General features: G+C 46.5%; 1 protein-coding gene across 7 annotated transcripts in view; it reads left to right on the plus strand.

Moving 5' to 3' along the window:
- The window catches only part of LOC144819055 (kynurenine/alpha-aminoadipate aminotransferase, mitochondrial-like), a 442,105-nt gene that overhangs the window by 235,663 nt on the left and 183,178 nt on the right, over positions 1–23,264 (plus strand). For all 7 annotated transcript variants that reach the window (XM_078677063.1, XM_078677064.1, XM_078677069.1 and 4 more), the window contains one exon: positions 16,695–16,904. In XM_078677063.1, coding sequence (XP_078533189.1) covers positions 16,695–16,904 — 210 coding nt within the window. The remainder of the gene's footprint in view (positions 1–16,694; positions 16,905–23,264) is intronic.

The raw sequence follows: 23,264 nt of genomic DNA on the forward strand, positions 1-23,264 counted from the left end.
GTACCAGGGCTAGATTACAACATGTCTTTGGCACGCAGAGAAACCTTTTGGATTAAGTATCTGGGCACAACAATTCTGGGAGGTCTCAATGACCACTCGCAGTGCCGCTCGCAGTGAGGTTTCTTGCCCGTCATTGTTCCTTGACGCTACAGGAGTAGCTTGCTGTCTGTTCTTTGCTCCAGCCCCTGGTGAAGAGGAGTAACACCATCTGCGTGGCCGCAGAGGAGGCGCGAGGCGCGGCTCCGGGACTGCGAGGCTCAGCGCTCAGCTCCATCAGCTGTTGCCTCTTCCCGTGTGAGCCGCGCCCCCTCCCAGTGCCCGCCCCCACCGAACTGCTCATAACCTCTCGCGGCCCCGCTACGCGGGTGCCGCTCGCAGTGAGGTTTCTTGTCCGTCATTGTTCCTTGACGCTACAGGAGTAGCTTGCTGTCTGTTCTTTGCTCCAGCCCCTGGTGAAGAGGAGTAACACCATCTGCGTGGCCGCAGAGGAGGCGCGAGGCGCGGCTCCGGGACTGCGAGGCTCAGCGCTCAGCTCCATCAGCTGTTGCCTCTTCCCGTGTGAGCCGCGCCCCCTCCCAGTGCCCGCCCCCACCGAACTGCTCATAACCTCTCGCGGCCCCGCTACGCGGGTGCCGCTCGCAGTGAGGTTTCTTGCCCGTCATTGTTCCTTGACGCTACAGGAGTAGCTTGCTGTCTGTTCTTTGCTCCAGCCCCTGGTGAAGAGGAGTAACACCATCTGCGTGGCCGCAGAGGAGGCGCGAGGCGCGGCTCCGGGACTGCGAGGCTCAGCGCTCAGCTCCATCAGCTGTTGTCTCTTCCCGTGTGAGCCGCGCCCCCTCCCAGTGCCCGCCCCCACCGAACTGCTCATAACCTCTTGTGCCCCGCTACGCGGGTGCCGCTCGCAGTGAGGTTTCTTGTCCGTCATTGTTCCTTGACGCTACAGGAGTAGCTTGCTGTCTGTTCTTTGCTCCAGCCCCTGGTGAAGAGGAGTAACACCATCTGCGTGGCCGCAGAGGAGGCGCGAGGCGCGGCTCCGGGACTGCGAGGCTCAGCGCTCAGCTCCATCAGCTGTTGCCTCTTCCCGTGTGAGCCGCGCCCCCTCCCAGTGCCCGCCCCCACCGAACTGCTCATAACCTCTCGCGGCCCCGCTACGCGGGTGCCGCTCGCAGTGAGGTTTCTTGCCCGTCATTGTTCCTTGACGCTACAGGAGTAGCTTGCTGTCTGTTCTTTGCTCCAGCCCCTGGTGAAGAGGAGTAACACCATCTGCGTGGCCGCAGAGGAGGCGCGAGGCGCGGCTCCGGGACTGCGAGGCTCAGCGCTCAGCTCCATCAGCTGTTGTCTCTTCCCGTGTGAGCCGCGCCCCCTCCCAGTGCCCGCCCCCACCGAACTGCTCATAACCTCTTGTGCCCCGCTACGCGGGTGCCGCTCGCAGTGAGGTTTCTTGTCCGTCATTGTTCCTTGACGCTACAGGAGTAGCTTGCTGTCTGTTCTTTGCTCCAGCCCCTGGTGAAGAGGAGTAACACCATCTGCGTGGCCGCAGAGGAGGCGCGAGGCGCGGCTCCGGGACTGCGAGGCTCAGCGCTCAGCTCCATCAGCTGTTGCCTCTTCCCGTGTGAGCCGCGCCCCCTCCCAGTGCCCCGCCCCCTCTCACCCGATAGTCTTTTAACCAGGACCACAAACGCGCATCGCGGGACGCGCGCGGGTCGGAGCCTGGGGCGAAGCCTGGGCCAAGGGTGGGCCCGTCCTAGCCCGTCACAGACCGGAGGAGACCGGGCCGGGCGCACCCCCCTAACATCTAATGAAAGGTAAAATTTGAGTAAAAGCTCCCTAAGAGGTAAAGAAAATAACTGTATAGCACTCCTCCTAACGATACACTACTAATTCTAGTTCCACATACTCCGTTGTACCTGGCCATCCAATACACAATGTCCACAAGAAGCACCAGAAGTAAGACCATGAAAAAAAACATAACAACTACTGTGGGTCCTATCGAACAATTTTTACACAAAGTAAATGAAACCATTGACCAAACATTATTGCTGATTGACCGCCGTGTCTCATATGAGCTAGACCAAGCACGGCGCTCATCGATGGGTATTTTGGCACAGGCCCAAACCCCAAATGTGGTATCCTTAAATAAATCAACCATGGACACAAATGTTGAAATCCACGCATTACCAAACACTGTTGACCTATCAGTAACCTCACAACTGTCTAATTCACAATCTTCCGAGGATCTCGAACTGACCCCCGATATCTTTGCAAGCTTACAACCAATGAACACCGACTTAACACAGTCCGAACTTAAAGGCATAAGGGAAGGAGCAATCCCTAAAAAACAGAACCACTTACAATTACGATCTCATAGTTCAGAACACATAATTGTCACAAATCTGGATACTGTATTACCCTCTAGCCAACAAACTCAACAGAACACCGTCATTATAGAACCCTCTAAGAACATTTTTTCCGATGTCCTCATAGTTGAAGACCATGCGAACAGTCTCAGCACCAATCCGAATCGACAAAAAAAATCGGTTCCTCGCATGGAAAAAAGTACAAGTCACTCCAAAGTAGATACATCTTTGTTAAACAAAATTTCGGAAATAATAAAACATCAACTACAACCCTTACAAAAGAGCCTTGAAATAATAGAAAAACAAGTGGCTATATTAATCGCCTCAGCTAAAACAACCACCAACCTAAGGAAAAACGATCTTCCCGTTTCTCTAGGCGTCGCCACCAACCAAGGAGAAAGAAACGCAACTAACCTATCAATACAACCAGCCAACAAACCAACTCCTACTAACACTATTAATACCACAACGAAAATGGTGAAAGAATCGGAAAATAAATCAACTAACCAGATCAATTCCGCGAAAACAAAGCTTGACCAAAACAACACAAAACCCATTTCCAGCACTCAAAACCAACCAATTACAGATTCCATTTCAACAAATGCTAATCAGACAAAAATTTCCTCCACTGCAAACACTCCCAGACTTGATCAACCACAGTCTCATAACAGTAAACCTGGACGATCTAATAAGAGATGGCCAAAGGTAGTAAATCTCCCCCCGGAAGCAGCTCCCTTCGTAGCCATATTAACGGGTGTCCCCGAATTAAGCAGAGACACGGACGAACCCACCTGGTCTCTACTTAACAAAGCACGATACTGGTTAAACATCAACAGGCCCAACCACTCTAATAACAACACCAGAATAACCACGGTAAGAAGTGTTTCCTGGATAGGTCATCAGCCAAAAACAACCTCCGGGGACTGCATAATCGTAAATTTTGAAAATCCACGTGCAGTCGATTACATTTGCTCCTGGGACACACTAGAAAATAACGAAGGAATAAACGTTAAACGCCTATCCTTTTTCTACCCCCGACAAAATCATCGCTTTGAGGACCCTAGTTGGCCTTCAAACTGGTCCTGGAGTCAACCCGAGCAAGGACCAAGAAACTGGCATCAGGTTAATAGGGGACAAGTAAATAACCAAAGGTCCCACCCTCAGGGGGATTGGGGAAATGACCACAGAGAACGAGGTGACTGGAATAATTTTGGCAGAAGATCTTATCAACATACGTACAACGAACCATGGTCGGGAATTCCGACCTTTAATCATTTTAGCTGCCTAGATATGGTCGACTGACCACCATCACAGTCCCACATGCCAAGCCAAACGTACAAAACTAGCATGCTACTACCCTCATCACCTGGTATCTCTAAACCAAATACTCTAGGAAAGGCTCAAAGCCCATTACAACGAAGAACAAAAGACACCATCCTAAAACCCATAATTCCAAATGGAGGCCGCCAGTTTGAAACCAGGCAACATCACGTCAATCTCGTCACAGGTCCGCAGATACCGTCACTATCTCCCCAAAAAAAGCGACCGCTTGAAATGGCCCAGTTTGGAGACGAACCAAATTTAATGGCATATGAGCTATCCCCTCCTCCTCCGACCCATCCTAATGCCAATATAACCAATGTCGAGAGGAACCTGCTATTCTGGAACGTGGCGGGTCTCGCAACCAAGTACAAAGAGAAAGCCTTTTTGGACCTGGCCCAGACAAACGATCTAATATGTCTTCAGGAGACATGGCTGAATGATCCAGTCCACCTGGTAGGATTCAGAACATACTTCTCGCAAGCTACAAAATCGCATTCAGGGAGAAGCAAAGGGGGTTTAACAACATACATCTCGAACCTTTGGCCCTGCCAGGAAACAACGCCCATAGCTCTTCATCAGAACTACCAAGTAATTAATATTAAAGCAACTAATCATATTTCCTACACAATAATAAACTTTTACAATAATATGAGCTCGGCGGACTTACTCAAAACACTAAGCGAAATTACTGAAATAACAAACAAGCAAAAAATTAAACATGCTAAAGTCACACACTCAATAATCTGGGGTGGAGACTTCAACTTACACATCTGCGACAAAAGTAACGCACCCACCTGTGGGATTACCGATGAACAGGATAACCCCTTAACTCATTTTCAACACACGGAGGAAGGAACAAATATACAAGCCGTTATGTTTGAGCTGGATTTGGGGTTTGCGAACATGATAATGTCACCGACAATCCCATTTACGTCAACTTTTCACGGTAGAGGCGCTCAAACACTAATTGATTACATCCTGGTTTCTACCCTTAATGCAGAACGCATAAAGCATTTCGAAGTGATTAATAATGTACTCAGCGACCACTATCCCCTCAAATTAATATACTTAGAACCTGTCTGCTATAAGAACCCAGCAAAGGATAATTTTGCCCTACTGCATCAAGAAAAACTTACGCTAAACAGGTTGAACGGCTTCACCCTAAAATGGGGTATTTTAGATCAAGAACTGACCACAAAAAGAATAGTTGAAAAATGCAGGACACTTATCGATAACTGTTTAAATCCTTCTGCCACTGCGAAAGAAATCCTGAGCGACTACGACAAAATAGTGAAGACCATAGGAAATGAATTAATCAAACCCAGAAAACAAAACAACACACTAAGAAAAGGATGGTTTAATACTAAGTGCACAAAAGCCTATTCTAATCTAAAGAAAGCCCTAGCAAAGAAAGAACGAAACAGGGAAGAGATAGTCAACTTAAGGAAATCATACGCGCACGCACTAAAACAACGGAAAAAAGAGATACAACTCAACCTCTGGACTCAGCTTTTAGACAGCAGCTTGCAAAAAGATCACCTAGCATTCTGGAGAACAGTCAAAACTCCATTCCTAGCTGGGAACAAGGAGGGCCCATCCTTGGATATTGCAATAAGCGCGGAGGACTGGGTGTTGTATTTTTCAGGGGTCTTTGGAGTGGCAAAAACTGGAGATCTAACTCCTCGACCTGACCTTCCATCGGTGAAATATCCGTTAGACATACACTTTACCATCAACGAGATACAGAAAGCTATTAACCTGGCAAAAAATGGTAAAGCGCCAGGTCCAGATTCCGTTCCAATGGACCTTTACAAATTTCTTCCTGACCTCTGGTCCCCACTATTAACAAAAGTACTGAACGCAGCCAAAGAAATCAATCTCCCTAACTCATGGTCAACATCAATCTTGGTCCCTATTTTTAAGAAAGGCAATAGAGACAGTCCTTCCTGCTACCGACCCATCTCGCTCCTGGACTCAGTGGGAAAGATGGCAGGAAGGATACTTCTTGATCGTCTCCAGGAGTGGTCCAAGGAACAAGAGCTCCTTTCAGACCTTCAATACGGGTTTAGGTCAGGCCTGAGCACCGTGGACCAAGTTCTGAACTTAACCCTACTGGCCGCAAAATATACAACTGTAAAAAAAACAGTCTCCACATGGTCTACGTTGACCTTACGGCAGCGTTTGACTGTGTGGTACATTCAAAACTTTGGCTAATAATGCTGGAAATGGGGATTGACCCTGCAATAGTGGACTTTTTACGTGAGCTATATTCTGGCGCCACAGGCAAGGTAAGATATGGGCTGGAAGGACAACTTACGGATAGCTTCCCAATACAGAAGGGGGTTAGGCAGGGGTGCGTATTGGCCCCCTTCCTATTCACGCTGTACACTAACGGCTTAGAGGCAGCAATGCTACAGGGAACAAAAGACTTTCCAACAGCAGGTCGGCGACCAATTCCGGCACTGTTATACGCCGACGATGCGGTGATCCTCGCTCGAACTCCAATTCAGCTACAAAGAGCTTTAAACAATTACTGCACTTTCATGACCAATCTTAACCTGAAAGTTAACATAAAGAAAATCTTTGTGATGCATGCCGGCAGTAAGGGGAAAAGGGTGAAAACAATCTTTGTGGACAACTTACCGCTTGAAACAACAAAAACCTATCCATATCTTGGCATCACCATCGATGAGGAGTTCAAATGGAAAGACGCAATCAATTCCCGCAAGCTATCGCTCATACGAACAGTGGGCGCTCTAAAAGCCTTTTCTCTTCGCCTAGGAAAAAACCCCCTGGCAGAGATGTTAAAGATCTATAATGCTAAATGCATTAGTACGGCGATTTTCGGAGCAGGAGTCTGGGGAATAGCTAATGTTGACCAAATTCAAAAAACCGAAAACACCTTTTTCAAATTTTTATTAGCAGTCCCCAAAAGCACGACCACCTTCGGATGCCACCTAGAACTGGGAGTGGAACATATCTCCGACCTTATCAAGATCCAACCCATAATGCTATGGCGTAGAATATGGGCTACGGACGAATGCACACTCACCAGAGAAATTATTGAGGACTGCATGAACCTCGAGCACATGGAAAAGATAAAGTGGCTACACTATGTAAAAACTTTCCTTACAGATATCGGCCTCCTGAGGTTCTTTAATGACCCACAGTCAGTAACAGACATAGCAAAAAAAGAGCTAAAAAAGATATGTCTGTCTCACTTAAACCAACTAAGGCTGATGACAGAAATAGGCAAGCCATCAGTACAACACTGCCTCATGATACAAACTGTACCATCTATTCAATCATATCTGCAGCAAGACCTGACTCAATTCGAAAAGTTACTGCTCACCCGTTTCAGGTCCAATCTTTTCCATATCATGGTTTCATTTCCCACTCAGAACAACTGGACACATAACACAACAGCGTGCCCCTGCGACTCCAACTCTCCTCAGTCCACAATCCACGTTCTTTTCTTTTGTACTTTTTATTCACCATTCCGTAAGAGATGGATTTTACCAGTTCTAAAAGTAATGAAGGTCAGAAGATGTCGTCCAGCATTCCTGGCATTGCAGTTCTTGGAGAATCCCCTAGTATCAAAATCCGTGGCACATTACCTTAGAATGTGCCTCAAACACCGCATGAACCTTTGAGTAATCCGAGAACCTGTCTTAACATGGACCCTAGTAAATATACTGTTCAGTATAAGAGTCCTTAATTACAACAACTCATGAACTTTTAACTTCTTCTTTTAATTTTTGGTGTTTTTACTGTGTAAATTTGTACTTTTGTGGCTTTCATACTGAAAACCGAATAAAGATATTTTGAATTTGAATTTGACCACTATGAGTTACTATGTTTTCTATAATCATTTATATTCATGACTTTGCATATATAATGTTATCATTCCTCATTGGAATGCTGAGCAGCAGCATTCACATTTCTATGTACAGGATTTGCACATGCTCATTTTGTACCGGTACAGACGTTGTCATGCGGTTCATAGGGTACCGCATTTTTCACATTCACAGACTTAGAAGCTGAATTTTCGGTTTCTCCTCTGTGAATTAGTCACGTATCGGCTGAGCACTTCAGTTCTTTTTCATTTTTAACAAGCACCTTTACCTAAACTAACACTTGCTCGGTTCTCCTTACGTTACTTCGGCAGAGTCTATTCTCTTCAGACGCACAGTGTCCGGTTGTCCGTGAAAGCATGTGTTTCACAATAAAGTTTTCCTGTTGCTAGGTTTCCTCGTATGGTTGCTAGGTTCCTTGCTTTTAAACAAAGCACGGTCTAATCTATGTCACGGCGTCCGTTCGGTTTGGCGAGAGCAGTGGCATTCTGGCGGTCCGTTACCAGTACTCGGAGGTGAGTGTCTCTCTTTCAATCACGCATTGGGTGTTTGTAAACTTTAACTTTCACATAACTCACATTTTACAGACACCAAATAGTTTGTTGACGTAAGGTCGTCTCTCTTTTACTCTAGCAAAGCGCCTTTTTGGTTTGGTTCTCGGTAAGTTCCAAGCTCTCATTGATATTGACTTGCTAATCACCACCATCTTGTGTACGCTTTGAGAGTCTCACGTTTCATTTTATTTTACAGTGGCAAATTTTGTGTTGAGACACTGCGCAGCACGGGTAAGACTTTACCTTGCACCGGCGCATGGGTATCACAGGCGATCACACGTTTGCATGATATGCTCACCTCATCTAATCTGCCTCGCAATACTTCAAATGCAATATCAGGAGAGGCTATGGACAGTCTTTTTCAGGAAATTTCAACCATTAGTTGCTGTTTAACGGAAATGGACATTAACATTTCTGCATTTGCATCGGATGCCAAATCAATAAGAGCAGATATTGAGCAATTTCATACTAAATTAGAAGGACTGGATCAATGCTTGACAGTAGTTGAAAATAAACTTGACTCAGTACAAAGCACAGATCAAGAATTATTGTTTCTCCATAGTAAGCTGGTCGATTTGGAAGATCGCAGCAGGAGAATATGCGCTTCTTTGGCTTGGCTTTGGCTTTGGCTTTCCAGAGAAAATTGAAGGCCAGAATACTAGCGCCTTTTTGTGTGAAATTATTCCTAAATTGGTTGGTGTTCATTTTGAACCAATGCTTGAAATTCAACGTGCGCACCGTCTTGGTCTTCCGCGTAAAGACCTAGATACCCGTCCGAGACCCCTCATTGCTTGCTTATTGCGACACAATCAGGTTCGACAATTACTGACTGGTGCGTGTACACAAGGCTTCTACAACTATGATGGGCATGAAATCCGAATGGCAGCTGATTCTTCTTGAGAAACTAATGAACAACGGAAAGCATTTTTATCCATGAGTCCTCTGCTACGAAAAATGAACATCAAATACGGCTTGTTCGATCCAGCCCATTTTTGTGTCACCAGAAATGGTGACTCAAGAGACTTTTATAATCCAGATGAGCTACAACGCTTCTAGGATGACATGAAGCTGCAACATATGGACAGACAGCATACATCTATGCTTCAGACTTCTCAAAATTCTCAACCTACTCATCACCTTACAGATGGCAGACGTCGAATCCCAAATGAAGCCCTTCAACGTGGCAGAGAGTCTGAGAGATAGAATCGTACCCAGGAAGACAAAACTTCAGCTTTGGAGACAGTATCTAACTTTACTCAATATAAGCAAAGAGACAAATATCCCTCTCCTTTAAAATCCGCTTCAGATGGAGAGTAGTCCTTGATGCCATGTCTCTCCTAATGCTAATTCAAATTTTAGCTTGTGATTTCCATGTTCATGTTTCACAGGGAGACAAGCACCTTACACACTTCAGATGAGTATTTTCTGCATTATTCATATACCTATTTACTCACAATTGTTATTAGTTTCAAATACTACCAGGGAGAAAAGGCAGGTAGATTTTTAGCAGCACAATTGAGACAGAGAAGTTGCCATGGCTATTCCAGCCCTAAAATCATCTGCAGGTAACATGTTGACTCGCCTTCAGAATATAGTTAACAAAATTGCCAGGTACCCAGTAGATCATGATAAAATGACATCTTTCCTTGCAGGAATCGATTTACCTCTCCTTTCTGCAGAAGACAGAGCACTTTTAAATACAGATATTAGTAAAGAGGAGGTATCACAAGTTATGGCCAAATTTCCATATCATAAAGCCCCAGGAGAAGATTGATTCTCTGCAGAATTTTATTGTTTGTCAGGTGACAGCGTAGTAGATTGTTTACATGCTGCATTCCAAGAGGCTGAACATACATCATCTCTAGGAAGTCTTTCTAATAAAGCAGTTATCGCAGTCCGGCCCAAACCGAGGAAAGACCCACTGCTCTGTAGCAGTTATCGTCCTATATCACTTGTGACATAAAAATCCTGGCCAGCATTCTCGCCTCTCGTCTCCGCAGAGTTATTCCCTCCCTAATTCATCATACCCAAGTGGGATTTATACCTGGGCGTTCTTTTAGAAATACTTTGCGTTTCTTAGCCCATACCCTTCATGCTGCCAAAATCCTTCAGGATGATGCCATAGCATTATCGCTTGACGCCGAGAAGTCATTTGATTGAGTAGAATGGACATAACTATTTAAAATTCTAGAACAATTTGGATTGGGGGATCAGTTTATAAATAAAGTACGATTGTTATATGAAGAAGCGACTGCATTAGTTCACTATGGGGGTTTTGTTTCTGATGCATTCCCAATCCGCAGAGGAACTAGTCAGGGTTGCCCCTTGTCACCTCTTTTATTAGGTCTCGTCTGAGCCAGTGCGCAGCTAAACACCGCCCTCACCTGAAGCCCACCCACAGACCCCACCGACTCCGCCACCGCCAGTAACCTCAGGTGTTGGATCGCCGACTGCGCCAACACCCTCGCCCCTATCAAGAAACCCTCCAATAGATGCTCCAGCAAGAGTGCCAGCTGGTTCTCCACAGTACTCCGAACAAACCTGCCGTAAACTAGAGAAGAAATGGCGCCACTAACAGAAACGGAGAACACACAGCCCACAAGAACGCCATGCGCCTACACCATCACCTCATCAGATCTGCCAAAAAGACCGCCTTCAAAGACCTCCTCGACAACAGCGCTCACAACAGCAAAGAGCTCTTCAACACGGTCTGCCACCAAACCCTATGCACTCGCCTCTACGACGCAGGAATCTGAGACAAAGCACTAGACTGGACCACCTCCTTCCTCTTCGGCAGAACCCGAGCATCCGCCTCCCCCCTTTCTGATCCGAGGCCTCCAAGATCATCTGCGGCGTACCCCCAACGATCATCCCCCAACCCGACATTGTTCAACATCTACATGGCCCGCTCGCCTACGTCGCCAGACTACACGACCTCAACATAATCTCCTACGCCGACGACACACAGCTCATCCTCACCCTCACCAAAGACCCACTCACTGCCAAAACCAACCTTCACGAAGGAATGAAAGCTGTCGCCGAATGGATGAAAAACAGCCGCCTGAAGCTGACTCAGACAAGACTGAGTTCCTCATCCTTGGCTCCACCCCCTCAGCCTGAGATGACTGCTGGTGGCCGACCACCCTGGGAGAAGCACCGATACCCACACTTGGGGTTCATCCTCGACTCAACACTCTCCATGACCAAGCAAGTCAACGGCATCTCATCCTCCTGCTTCAATACTATCCGCATGCTCCGCAAGATCTACAGGTGGATCCCCACCAATAATAGAAGAACGGTCACCCAGGCCCTCGTCAGCAGCAGGCTGGACTACGGAAACGCCCTCAACGCCGGAGCCCCAGCCAAACTCCTGAAGCGACTACAACTCATACAGAACGCCTCTGCCCGCATGATCCTCGACATCCCCCAACTCAGCCACATCACACCCCACCTGAAAGACCTGCACTGGCTGCCCATCAACAAGAGGATTACTTTCAAGCTCCTCACCCACGCACACAAGGCATTCCACGACACCGGACCAGCATACCTCAACAGACGACTCACCTTCTACACCCCAAACCTCCAGCTCCACCCCACCGACCGCGCCCTAGTCAGCAGAGCGGCACCATCAAGGCTCCAAAAGAAATACCGACCACTAGAACAGGATCCGCTGTTCTTGCGTGCCGATCCTCCTCCCGAATCAGTGGTGATTTTAGCAGCACGAAAATCCCTTGCCACATCACCATCTCCTACTTCTCCCCCAAAAAGGAGAGCAAAAAGGTGGATTTGTCAGCACACAAGATTTGCAGCACCGCTGCTATGGCCATGAAAGCGGCCAGTGCCACAGCCCTACTAGGTAGTTATGGCTGTGCCTTGTCGGATTCCGTTCTCCACCTTGCGGATCATCTCCCAAAAGAGCACCAGGAAGATTTTCTATAAATCGTCCAGGAGGGAGCTATGGTCTCAAATCAAGTCATCACCGCTCACAGTTACTGCCACGGGTCGACATGCATGGCTGCGATAGACCTCTCTGAAGCCAGATGCCCAGTTACGCCTACAAAATTTACCTTTTTGCGGTTCCACCCTCTTCGCTCGCACCCTGATGAAGAAATGGCGAAAATGAAGACGGAAGTGGATACCTTAAAAGTAGTGGGATTAGAAAAATTAAAGGAACAGATGCGCTTATTCCGCTCTTACCACCACGTTTCCCCTCAGAGGGGGTTCAAACTCCTCAATGGCAGGCTGGCAGATCACAACAATATCAGTGACTTTACCAGCACACCTTCGGAAATGCAGTATCTTTTTATATCCCCATCTTGACGATTGGCTGATCAAGGCATTCACCTTCACAGAAGTCCAGGAACATTTCCTATGGCATGCGATCTGCTTCATCGCTTGGGTCTGCACGTCAGTGTTCAAAAGTCCACTTTATCTCTGGTTCAGGTACTGCATTGCTTAGAAGTTACTATCAACAGTCTACAGGAAAGGGTATTTCCTTTGTAGGAACGACGGTTATCCATTCTCTGAAAAAGTCTCAATCTTCAGCGTATAACCCATTCATCAGTACGCATAGTCTCCTCGCTCCTCGGATCGATGGCTTCCTGCATATTTCTGACTTCCAATGCTCACCTACACATTTGCCCTCTCCAAGATTGCTTCGAGGACCAGTGGAATCAGTTCTCAGGGAACTGGGAGGACAAGATTACCCTCTCAACTCATGTTGTAGCAACTCTGCAGTGGTGGTGTTCCCAGAAAAAAATTCCTGAGGGGAATGCCTTTTCGCCACCAGCCGTATCACCTACAGATATAAGAGCTATGGTTCTCGAGAGAACAGACATATCAGCCTTCTGGAACTCCGAGCAGTACACTTGACACTCAAGGCTTTTCATCCGTCATTAACGACCAACACCCTACTTGTTCAGATGGACAATATCACCACAATGTACTACCTGAACAAGCAGGGGGGAACATGGTCCAGAGCGCTGTCACAAGTAGCTCAATCGATCTGGCACTGGCTCATCGCCAGGAATCTAACATTGGTAGCTGCACATCTGCAAGGGGCACAGAATATCCACACAGACGTGCTCAGCAGGGTTCCCAATGTTGTTATGTTATGTTAAAAATTCTTATAGAGCGCACTTACACCCAACGGTTTCATTGCGCTATGAGCAAAGGGAGAACGGACATTTCAGCAGTGTAGTAACAGAAAAGATATTTATTCATAGGCTTTACGGAACAGTAGAGTTTTCAGCAGTGACCTGAAGCGAGAATAAGAAGTGGTTAATCTCAGCTCCAGGGGAAGTGCATTCCAACAGGAAGGGGCAAGGAACGAGAATCTAAGGCCACCATGTCTTTTACGATTAAAGGTGCGGGTAGTGAGCAAGACTAGATGGGAGGAGCGAAGGTTACGCAACGGGGAATAGTAGTGAAGAAGGGAAGAAATAAACACCGGACCTTGACCTGCCAGTGCTTTAAAGGTAATGCAGCCTAATTTGAATTCACAGCGCTTGGCCACCGGGAGCCAGTGAAGGGCTTTGAGCAGGGGGGCGAACATGATGGTGTCTAGGCTGATGAAAGATTAGCCGCGCAGCCTGATTCTGTACCAGCTGTAGGCGATTTAGCTGGTACGCGGGGATACCGACATAAAGGGAGTTGGCATAATCAATCCTAGATACTACTAAGGCCAAAAGAGCCAGGGTATGGGCCTCCGTAGTAAGGAAACGGGAAATCTTGCGGATTTTCCGGAGATGGAAAAAGCTAGAGGAGACCACCACGCTGATGTGAGGCTTCTTAGAAAGATCCTTGCAAATGATGACTCCAAGGCTCTTGGCAGAGTCAACAGGGCAAGGAGGAGAACCAAGGCAGGAAGGGCAAAAATTAGAACTCCTAAGATTGGAAGCACCCCCGATCAAGACCACCTCGGTCTTGTCGGGGTTGAGTTTTAAATGGTTATCCCCCATCCAGTTGCTAATGAGACACAGGATGGACTGAAAGTTATGAATAGATTGATCAGAGGGGTCAATGTCAAAAACCAGCTAGATGTCGTCAGCGTAGTTAAATGCAGTGACCTTACTGCCATGCAGGGACCGAATAAGGGGGGTCAGGTACAAATTAAAAAGAAGGGGAGAAAGGGAAGAGCCCTGAGGGATGCCGCAAGTCAACTTAACCCCATCCCCTGAAAAGTTGGAAAGGCGGACAGCCTGGTGGCGGTTGCTCAAAAAAGAGCGAATCCACTCCAGGGCCGACCCCTGGATGCCGGCCTCTCCGACGCAGCCGACCAAGATCTCGTGGTCGACCGTGTCGAAGGCGGCCGACAAATCCAGGAGCACCAGGGCCTGGCTGATCTTATGGTCCACTCCTCGCCGCAGCTCCTCCATCACTGAGAGAATGACTGACTCATGAAAACCATGAGTAGGTGCTGAACAAAGAAGTCGTGTGAGAATTCTTCAGCTTGTGGGGCACACCTCCTACAGATCTGTTTGCCACAGAGGAAAACAAAAAATGCTGCAACTTCGCCTCCAGATTTTACCATCCAATGTCACTAGGGAATGCCCTATGGAGCGACTGGTTGAACAAGTTTCTTTACGCTTTTCCTCCAATACCACTTATACCGGCAGTCCTGCACAAACTGTCCACGCCTGCCAAGATGATTCTGATTGCCACAGAATGGCATAGATAACTGTGGTTTCCGGACCTTCTTCACCGGTCTATCCGTCCACATCTCAGGTTGCCTCGCAGCCCGGGCCTTCTCACGAAGTTCAGAGGACCTACCTCAGGACTGTATGGACATTTTAAAGGAAGCAAATCACGCAGTTACCGGAGAAGCATATGCTTTTAAATGGAGACGATTTTGTTTTTGGTGTTCCTCTTAACAGATCGATCCAACCTCTTGCCAGGAGGAAGTCATTCTCCTGTATTGCCAAATCTGGCCTTCAATACTCCTCATTCGGAGTCCACCTGCCTGCTCTCATGGCATACAGGAAAAGTCCTTCCCAATCTCTTTCTTTAGGATTCCAGTTATTAAAGATTTCCTAGAGGGGTTCAAGAAGGTTTTTCCTCCCATTAGACACTATGCTCTGGCATGGGAGTTGAACGTAGTACTTTCTCGACTCATGCTACCTCCCTTTGAACCCATTCACAAAAATTAATTACAGCATCTCACATGGAAGACTGCTTTCCTGGTGGCCATTACGTCAGCTAAGGAGAGCTAGTAGAATCCAGGCCCTGTGCACCCATGAGCCTTACACAGTCTTCCACTCTTCCAAAGTGGTGCTACGCATGCATGCATAGACTTTCACGTAAACCAGACTATTGCTTTACCCACGTACTTTCCAAACTCTTTGTCTCCAGCGGTGAGAGCGCTCAACTCGCTGGATGTTAAAAGGGTACTACAATTCTATTTGGATGAGAACAGGACCCTTAGTAGCTCGCAACAGCTGTTTATCAAATATGGCCCAGTCCTCACAGGTTTAGCTACCTCTAAACAGTTGATATCAAAGAGGATTATATCTTGCATTTGCAGCTGCTATCAGCTAGCCAACAAATTGCTTTCTGGTAGGCCCAAAGTTCACTCTACCAGAGTCAAGGCAGCTATTGCTGCTTTAATGAGGAATATTCCCTTAGCGAATATTTGCAAGGCAGCTACTTGGAGGTCAGGCCATACGTTCACTAGACACTACTGCATGGACACAGATGCTAGAGCAGATGCTCAAGTAGGACAGGCATCCCTCAGAAACCTTTTAGTTAGCGGGGTTCTTTCCTGGTGTTTTCTGTCTACTCTATCGCCTCAGGGGGGGGTGAGCTTTCTATTCTATTCAACGCTTATGACTAAACATGGAAATCCCCTACGAGAGAAGGTATAGTTTCTTACCTGTAATTATAGTTCTCCAGTAGGGGTATTTCTATATTAGTCATAGGCAACCCTCTCTCCTCCCCAGTGGAGTGGAGAGATAATTGCATGCTCTGTTATTAGTAGTTTAGTAAAGCCGTCAAAAAGAACTGCGGTAACCGCCTCTGGCTGAGCATGATGGAATACAGGTGGTCTCTCTGCTCTTAAAGGCACAGCCTACTTTTTCCTTCACTTATTATGGCAGCCTATCGACTGTCCTGTACCTCTTCATCTGATTCTCATAGCAAAAGGGTTTGTGAAGGTTCTTTTTTCTTTGCAGTTACAAAGCAGTAATGTACTGAGAGCATATATAATTACAATCTCTTCTTTTGCCATTCCAAGATGAAGAACTCAGAGAATGTAGCCTACCCCTAGGCTGCATTATGACTTTCTTAAGTGACTTTTCAAGGACTTCCCGACGAAAAGTGAACTTCAGCACTTAGGAACTTCTACTTAGATTAAGTCCTCTGGGGTCGCCGCAGATAGGCGGGACTATTCAACGCTTATGACTATCATGGAAATACCCTATGAGAGAACTGTAATTACAGGTAAGAAACTCTACCCTCCTTTGCACCAGAAAGTAGACTATGTATAAATAGGGTTAGCATCATCGGCCATACAAAACGACATGGCTTATAGGAATTTACCAACTACAAAAAATGTAAAGGGTAATTTCGCAATGCTTTACTAAGTGTTATCCCATTACCTTTTCCAACAGCTCAGACCTCTGGGATGTAACATCATTAACGTTCCAGCTGACAACCATGGCATTATTCCTCAAGCTCTGAAAGACATACTTTCCAGGTGGAGACCAGGGGATTCAAGAACCCCTGACAGCAAATGTCCCAAGTTCCTCTACACTATTCCAAATGGAGGAAATCCGACTGGAATCTCATTATCCACAGAACGCAAGGAAGCAATCTACAAGGTAAGAAAGAGAGAATCAACAAACACATCCTTAACCGTTGCAACATAATCACATGGTTTAATAAAGAACTCTGAACTTTTACATTGAACTGTTGTAACATGAGCAAAGATTGCAAAATAAAAAGAGGTTATCAAAACCATTGCAAACATTTCAATTGCGGCGTTTATGAGGGATAGGCCTTTACAAGGAGCACTGTTCAGCGGGTTGAGCCGTCTGGGAGATCATGACAATGGTGGCCCGATCCAACTATGGAGGAAACAATCCATGATCCCGTCTTAAGAATTCTTAAATTATTAATTGATCAAATAAGGAGAAAGTCCATTTTTAGGTCATGTTTAGAGGAAGCTGTCATGGTCTTGTCAGTCTTGTGTGGTGACAAAAAATTCAGAAATAAATATTACATTCAAATATACTTTTAGAGTGAGTCTTTGGATCATCACTCTCCATACATTGGTATGTTTAACTGTCATTAACTTTTTGCTTCTGCCCACCACAGCAAATAGCATCTGACAATCATTTAGCCAACTTAAAGCAGTTGGCTTTCTTGTACTATGAGTGGCAGTATTTTCCCTGATCACATGGCCACATTGCCTTAAAAAGAAGTGCACTTCGGCGCCAATGCTAGTCAGCCAATGATTTACTTTGGTAATGCTTTTTCCTTTCTAGTCTATATCTTTTTAAATGTTTTAATCATCCTTGTATGTTTCATGTATGTCTTTGGGTTACAGTAATTCAAGGCATTTGTACCTCTTTTTGCACCAATAATAACGATTGTTCACTATGATGTGCATCAAAACCGATAAGGGTTTCCAAACATTTTCTACATACATTTATCTGCATGCTATAAAGCACCTGTTATTCTATAAAAAGTATATGAGATGATTAATGCTTTTTAGTTTACTGTTTTTATTGCAAGCAGATGGCGACGACTTATGTGGCAGTATATATTTTTTTCTGTTCTTTTTAGTTTAGTAGCATATGCTTTCAATAAAAAGATTTTAAAATGTAACTCTTACACCACTTTGCCTAGGCCTGAACTCTTGGGTTAGCCAACACTTGTGATTTTAAATGTTGAAGGTTGCAGTTCATATTTTAGAAACAAGACCTGCTCTTTCCAGAATATGATCACTAAGTCTGGCCGGAGTTCCGCTATGCGTTGACGAAGTGACATATAACTCTGCCAAGCTACGCAGAGTTTTGCCAGCAGTGGAGTAGGTTACCTCGCAGCTTTCGCACAGATTTGTTGTGCTGTGTGTTTGTCCCGCTCTGTAAAATGAGCGAATGGCATCTCGCGCAGCGCAAGAGGGCACTGCTTCTTTCTGCAGCTCGAGTAAAAGTTCTAAAGGAGAGCAGTAGCGACCATCCGCGACGAGAAATCTAGCTGGAAAGTAGTCTAGCGCTGAATTTTCCTCGCTTATGCTCGCCAATTTACCAGAACTCAATGAGCTCTGCGGAGTACGGAAAACTCACCGAACGGAGCAGAGTTCACTGCCCAGGCTTAATGATCACTCGGACAATTGAGCAGTAGGATATCTGAGAAAATTGCAGATCTTACTTTGTGTCCAGCTAAGAATCAACAAGTTCAACTAATTTGTGCTCCAAACAGGCCTGACTGGAATTAAAAGCAGAGAAGAAACAAAGTTAGGTGCTTTATAAAACCTGTAGAACCTTGAGATGATGAGACACATTTGAACCCTTTCATCTACGGGATAAGAAAGAAAGCTACAACTGTTGAAGGAAAGACATACAAGATATGCTAGATAAACTGCAACACTGGCTGTGTTTCGCTAAAGCTAATGCCTTAGAATGGCGTAATATCAAATGTGTGTCTCAGCTGATAAGTTTGATCTACAGTAGGTCAAACCAGAGGTCATTGACTCAAAAAGCACCAGCCTTAGGCTAGCCCTCCTTTTCCTTTATCTGAATTCTCACCTATTTATACCAAGAAATAAAACAAAAATTCAGATTAACAGAGATCTGCACAGGGGTCGTTCACCTCACACAATTGTAATTGTAGTATATTGCTACCCCAGACGTTGTTGAGGCTCTGGCTAAAATATCCATTAGTTATGTAAACAGTACAAGCAGATAAACATTTATGTTAAAGAAGAAAAGATTTCACTCTAAAATATGTGTTTTCAAAGCAGATATTTTCCTTATAGTTTTAAATGGTTCGTGATCTAATGTGGTCTTAAGACAAATACAAGTAAAATAAGCAGAGGATGTTTTAAAATTATATGAAATGAAATGAAATGATTACGCTCTTGTATAGCGCGCGAGTACCCGTAGGCATCTCGGCGCTTGCTTAGGGAACCCGTCCTGGTATTCCCCTGTGAGATACCCCGGCAGGGTGTCCACAAGGTGAAAGCCAGGCATCCCGCCGCGAGGGGCCGTAGTGGAGATTAAGCAAGCTATTGCCCAGAGTCGCAGAGTGTGACCCCGTGAGTTGAGTAGGCACCGGAACGAGAATTATCGAGTCCGTGGAATTTTTGAGCCCGAGACCCGCCGAGGTGGGGAATCGAACCCTGGTCCACGGCTGATCTCAGCTTCCGGGTCTGCCGCCTCTAACCACTGAGCCATGCTTCTCTAACAAATGTAACATGTTAAAATGATTTCCACAAATATAAGTGAGAGCCATCAGTTACTAGTTTATGGCACGCTGCTTTCTTTTCCTTTTAGATGGCCTTTTCGCAGCTTAGCAGATAAGGCGCAAATAGTGTTGGTGCTCAGGGGTTTATGCGCAAGTTTACCTCCGACCACTAAATGAAATGTTGACGTCTACCACATAAAAACTAAAAGCAGGTTTCTTTGAGGAATACTTGACTTGCCCTCGATTACCACAGACCACAGACAAATATCCACAGCCTACCTGTCATGCTTTTTTCTTGTAATAAAGCCGTGTACTCGCCCTGGTTTCTTCCCGGCCGACAAACACTGCCTTTTATTCCATCTACAGAATGTCTGAGCACTTTTATGATTAATGTACTTAAAAGTCAATAATGCTAATTGGTGTTTTTAATCTGTCACAATGTTTATTGGTGAGCACTTTAAACAATGTATGTCCATAAAACGAATAACAGTAATTATAAGGAGTAGAAAATGATGTGAAATTATTTGCAGAAATTGATATTTTTCTATCATCTTTTTATTAGCATTTTTGTTAAATGCAATTTAGACACAAACCAATCATGGGGTGGCAAAGTGAGCTAAAGAACGATGATGGATTCAACCCTGATCTGGGACTGGGGGTGAGTGTCTGAAAAGTTTCAGCGCTCCGTCCATCATCTACTTGTGTTTGCTTTGTTTGCCTTAAATCGGCAGGGTATGCCCAGACGTGGGTCCTTTGCCACTGGATTCAAGCTAGCCTGGCTGATGAGGGGTGTTACCCCGATACCGGTCCCAGAATGCTTGTTTCTCGTCCATGGAAGACCTGGCTTCGCAGTTTGGGCTGGACTGTTCCCATGAGGTACAGGGTCATGTCTGATTTGCATATAGCTGGGTCTGAACCGGGGTGGCAAAGTGAGCTAAAGAACGATGATGGATTCAACCCATTATTGGCGCAGCATAGTCCGACCTCAATCCGCCATGCTGCGTGCGCCAGTCCAGTTATGGCTCAACTTGCGGCTGTCCACTAATGCAGAATTTCTGTAAGGGGTAGAGGAATCCTCAGTGATGCCACAGATAGGGCCGCCACCGCGTAAGTAGTGGGGTACAGGCAGGAGGACTCTGCTACACCCCCTAAGTTCCCCCTCACCTCGGTGTAAGGTCCGATCAAGCTTACTTCCCCTCGGAGAGTTTTTAGGAGAGCAGAGAGATGCGGGCTCTCCCCCACTGAAAGTTATCATAGCGTTCTCTTGCGGAGCTGCACTCAGGGACAGAGCTGCAGGCCCCAAGGGTTGTGTCAGGGATGCTGTGGCAGCCGCAGCTCGCTCCCCTTGAGATGTCGGTACACTCACTGGCCCACAGTCCGCCAAGGGCACCCAGACAATCTGCTGATGGTCGGCGCCAAAGCAGGGGGGCAAGCCTGTGTCGCCCGGTCCATCCACCAGTGTCAAGTGGGCCTCCGTTGCTGGCTTACAGTGCATCCCGCCCAGTGGTGTGCAAATTTTCCCCCAGGGGAATAGCGGTCCCTCTGCAGGTGGCATGCCACCTAGGCCACGATTTTCCAGTTGGGCTTCAAATTCATGGGTGGGCCACCATTCAAGCGATAGCGGAACATAGGGCTGCCTCCTGATGCAGAGTCTCAGTGAGGGGCGGGGGAGGTCCTCTGTGCTGCTGCAGAGAGTGCCACCACTGGAAGCTTTGCTAGGCAGAGGGGATCGAGAAGTCCGCCTCCTCCCAGCAATGTGGGTGGGGCTAATTGTGGTCCGGGTGGTGGTACTGGTTAGGGTGGTGAAGTTGGTGGTGAGGATGTTGGTGGCAGTTAGGCTACTAGTGGTTTTAGGTTGTTGGTGGTGGTTAGAATGGTGTTGAGGGTAGTGGTGGTGAGGTTAATGATGCTGGTTAGAATCATGGTGGTGGTTAGGATGGTGGTGGTTAAAGTAGGGTGGGGGTGGTGGTAAATAGGGTAGGGTGATGGTATTGGTTAGTGTGGTGGCAGTGGTAGTGGTTTGGTTGGGGTGGTGGCAGTTATTTAGGCTGGTGGTGGGTAGAATGATGGTGGTGATTAGGATTGGAGGCGGTGGTGGTTAATTGGATACTGGTGGGAGTTAGGATAGGGAGGATGGTGGTGGGTAGCGGGTTGTAGTTAAGGTAGGGTCGTAGTCGATGGGGTAGAGTGGTGTTAGGATAGTGGTGTTCAGGTGGCGGTGGTAAGGTCTTGGGTTTGGTGGTGGTGGTTGTGGTGTTTAGGGTGATGGTTGTTAAGGTGGTGGCTTGGGTAATGGTGGTTGTGAGGGTGGCAGTTTGCCTAGGATGGTGGTGGTGAGGGGGTTGGTGGTTATGTTTCAGTAGAATAATGGTATTGGTAAGGGTGGTGAAGGTGTTGGTGGTTAGGGCAGTCTGATTTAGGGTAGAGTTGGTGGTTAGTGTAGTGCGGTGGTGCTTAGGGTAGTGAGGTTTTAGTGGAAAGGGTTGTGTGGTGGTGAGTATCATGGTGATGGTATTCTGGTTGTATGGTGATTGTATGCTGGTTAAGGTGGTGGCTTGCGTTGTGGTTAGGGTGGTGGTTGTAGTGAAGGTGGTAGTGGTAGGTAGGGTGGTGGTCTGGGTCAGGTCATGAAGGTTACGGTTTGGGTAACGTGCTGGGTATTATGGTGGTGGTTAAGAGTGGTGATGGTGGGAGTTCTGGTAGGAGGGGTCAAGGTAGTGGTATTTAAGGAGGTGGTGCTTTGGGTGGTTGTAGAGTGGTGGAGGTAGAGTAGTGATGGAAGGGTGGTGTTGGCAAGGTGGTGTGGTGTTAGTAGGGTGGTGGCAGGGTTGTGGCAGTAGGATAGTGGTAGGGAGTGATATGCTGATTGTGGTAGGCACCTCGTCCACAATGCTTTGGCTGCTTTGTGGTAAGTGGCCTATTCAAATACTTTAAATTCAATTCAAATTACTTGTTTTCGGGGTCACCACCTGTTAGACCTGACAGCCTTAGGGTGGTCTTCCCCCAAACTGTTTGCCTACCTCTTCAACTTTTTCAGACCCCGTTTTTGCTAGCTTTAGGACTCGGTGCACTTTACAACTGCTAAGGTGCTTGTGCTCTCTCCCCTAAACATGGTGATATGAGGCTTATCCCCAATTGGCATATTTAGTTTACTTATATAATTCCCTAGTGAAGTGCACTACATGTGCCCAGGGTGTGTAATTGAAATGCTACTAGTGGGCCTGTAGCACTCATTGTACCTCCCACTTAAGTAGCCCTTTAAGCATGGCTCGGGCCTGCCAATCCAGAGCCTGTATGCACAGTTTACACTGCCATTTCGACCAGGCAACATAAACCTCTTGCCAGGCCTAAACCATCCCATTTTATACATACAAGTCAGTCTTAAGGTCGGCCCTGGACAACCCAGAGGCCAGGGCGCAATTTATTTAAAGGGTAGCAAATGTACGTTTAAAATTCTAAATGAAAGGAGAACCACACACGGTATATATATATAAAATATATGTATTTATTACTAAACACTCTCTAGTAATCTCTTTATGAGATTACAGAGCAAGGTACACAATTTAAATGCAATAGAACTTCCAAACCATAAATTAAGAAAGTGGTATAAGAACCACGACTCGATTAGACACAAGGCCTAGAGTATGTAGAAACGTTGGGACCCCAAGGAACCACCCAAGGTAGTGACATAGGGGATCCACAGGGGCCGAATGCAGTGTGAGAACACAAGCCGCTAGCGCCGTTAGCTACTATGGGGAAAGTCGTGGTTG

Source organism: Lissotriton helveticus, chromosome 2_1 (assembly GCF_964261635.1).
Source record: "Lissotriton helveticus chromosome 2_1, aLisHel1.1, whole genome shotgun sequence".
In the NCBI taxonomy this organism is placed as follows: Eukaryota; Metazoa; Chordata; class Amphibia; order Caudata; family Salamandridae; genus Lissotriton; species Lissotriton helveticus.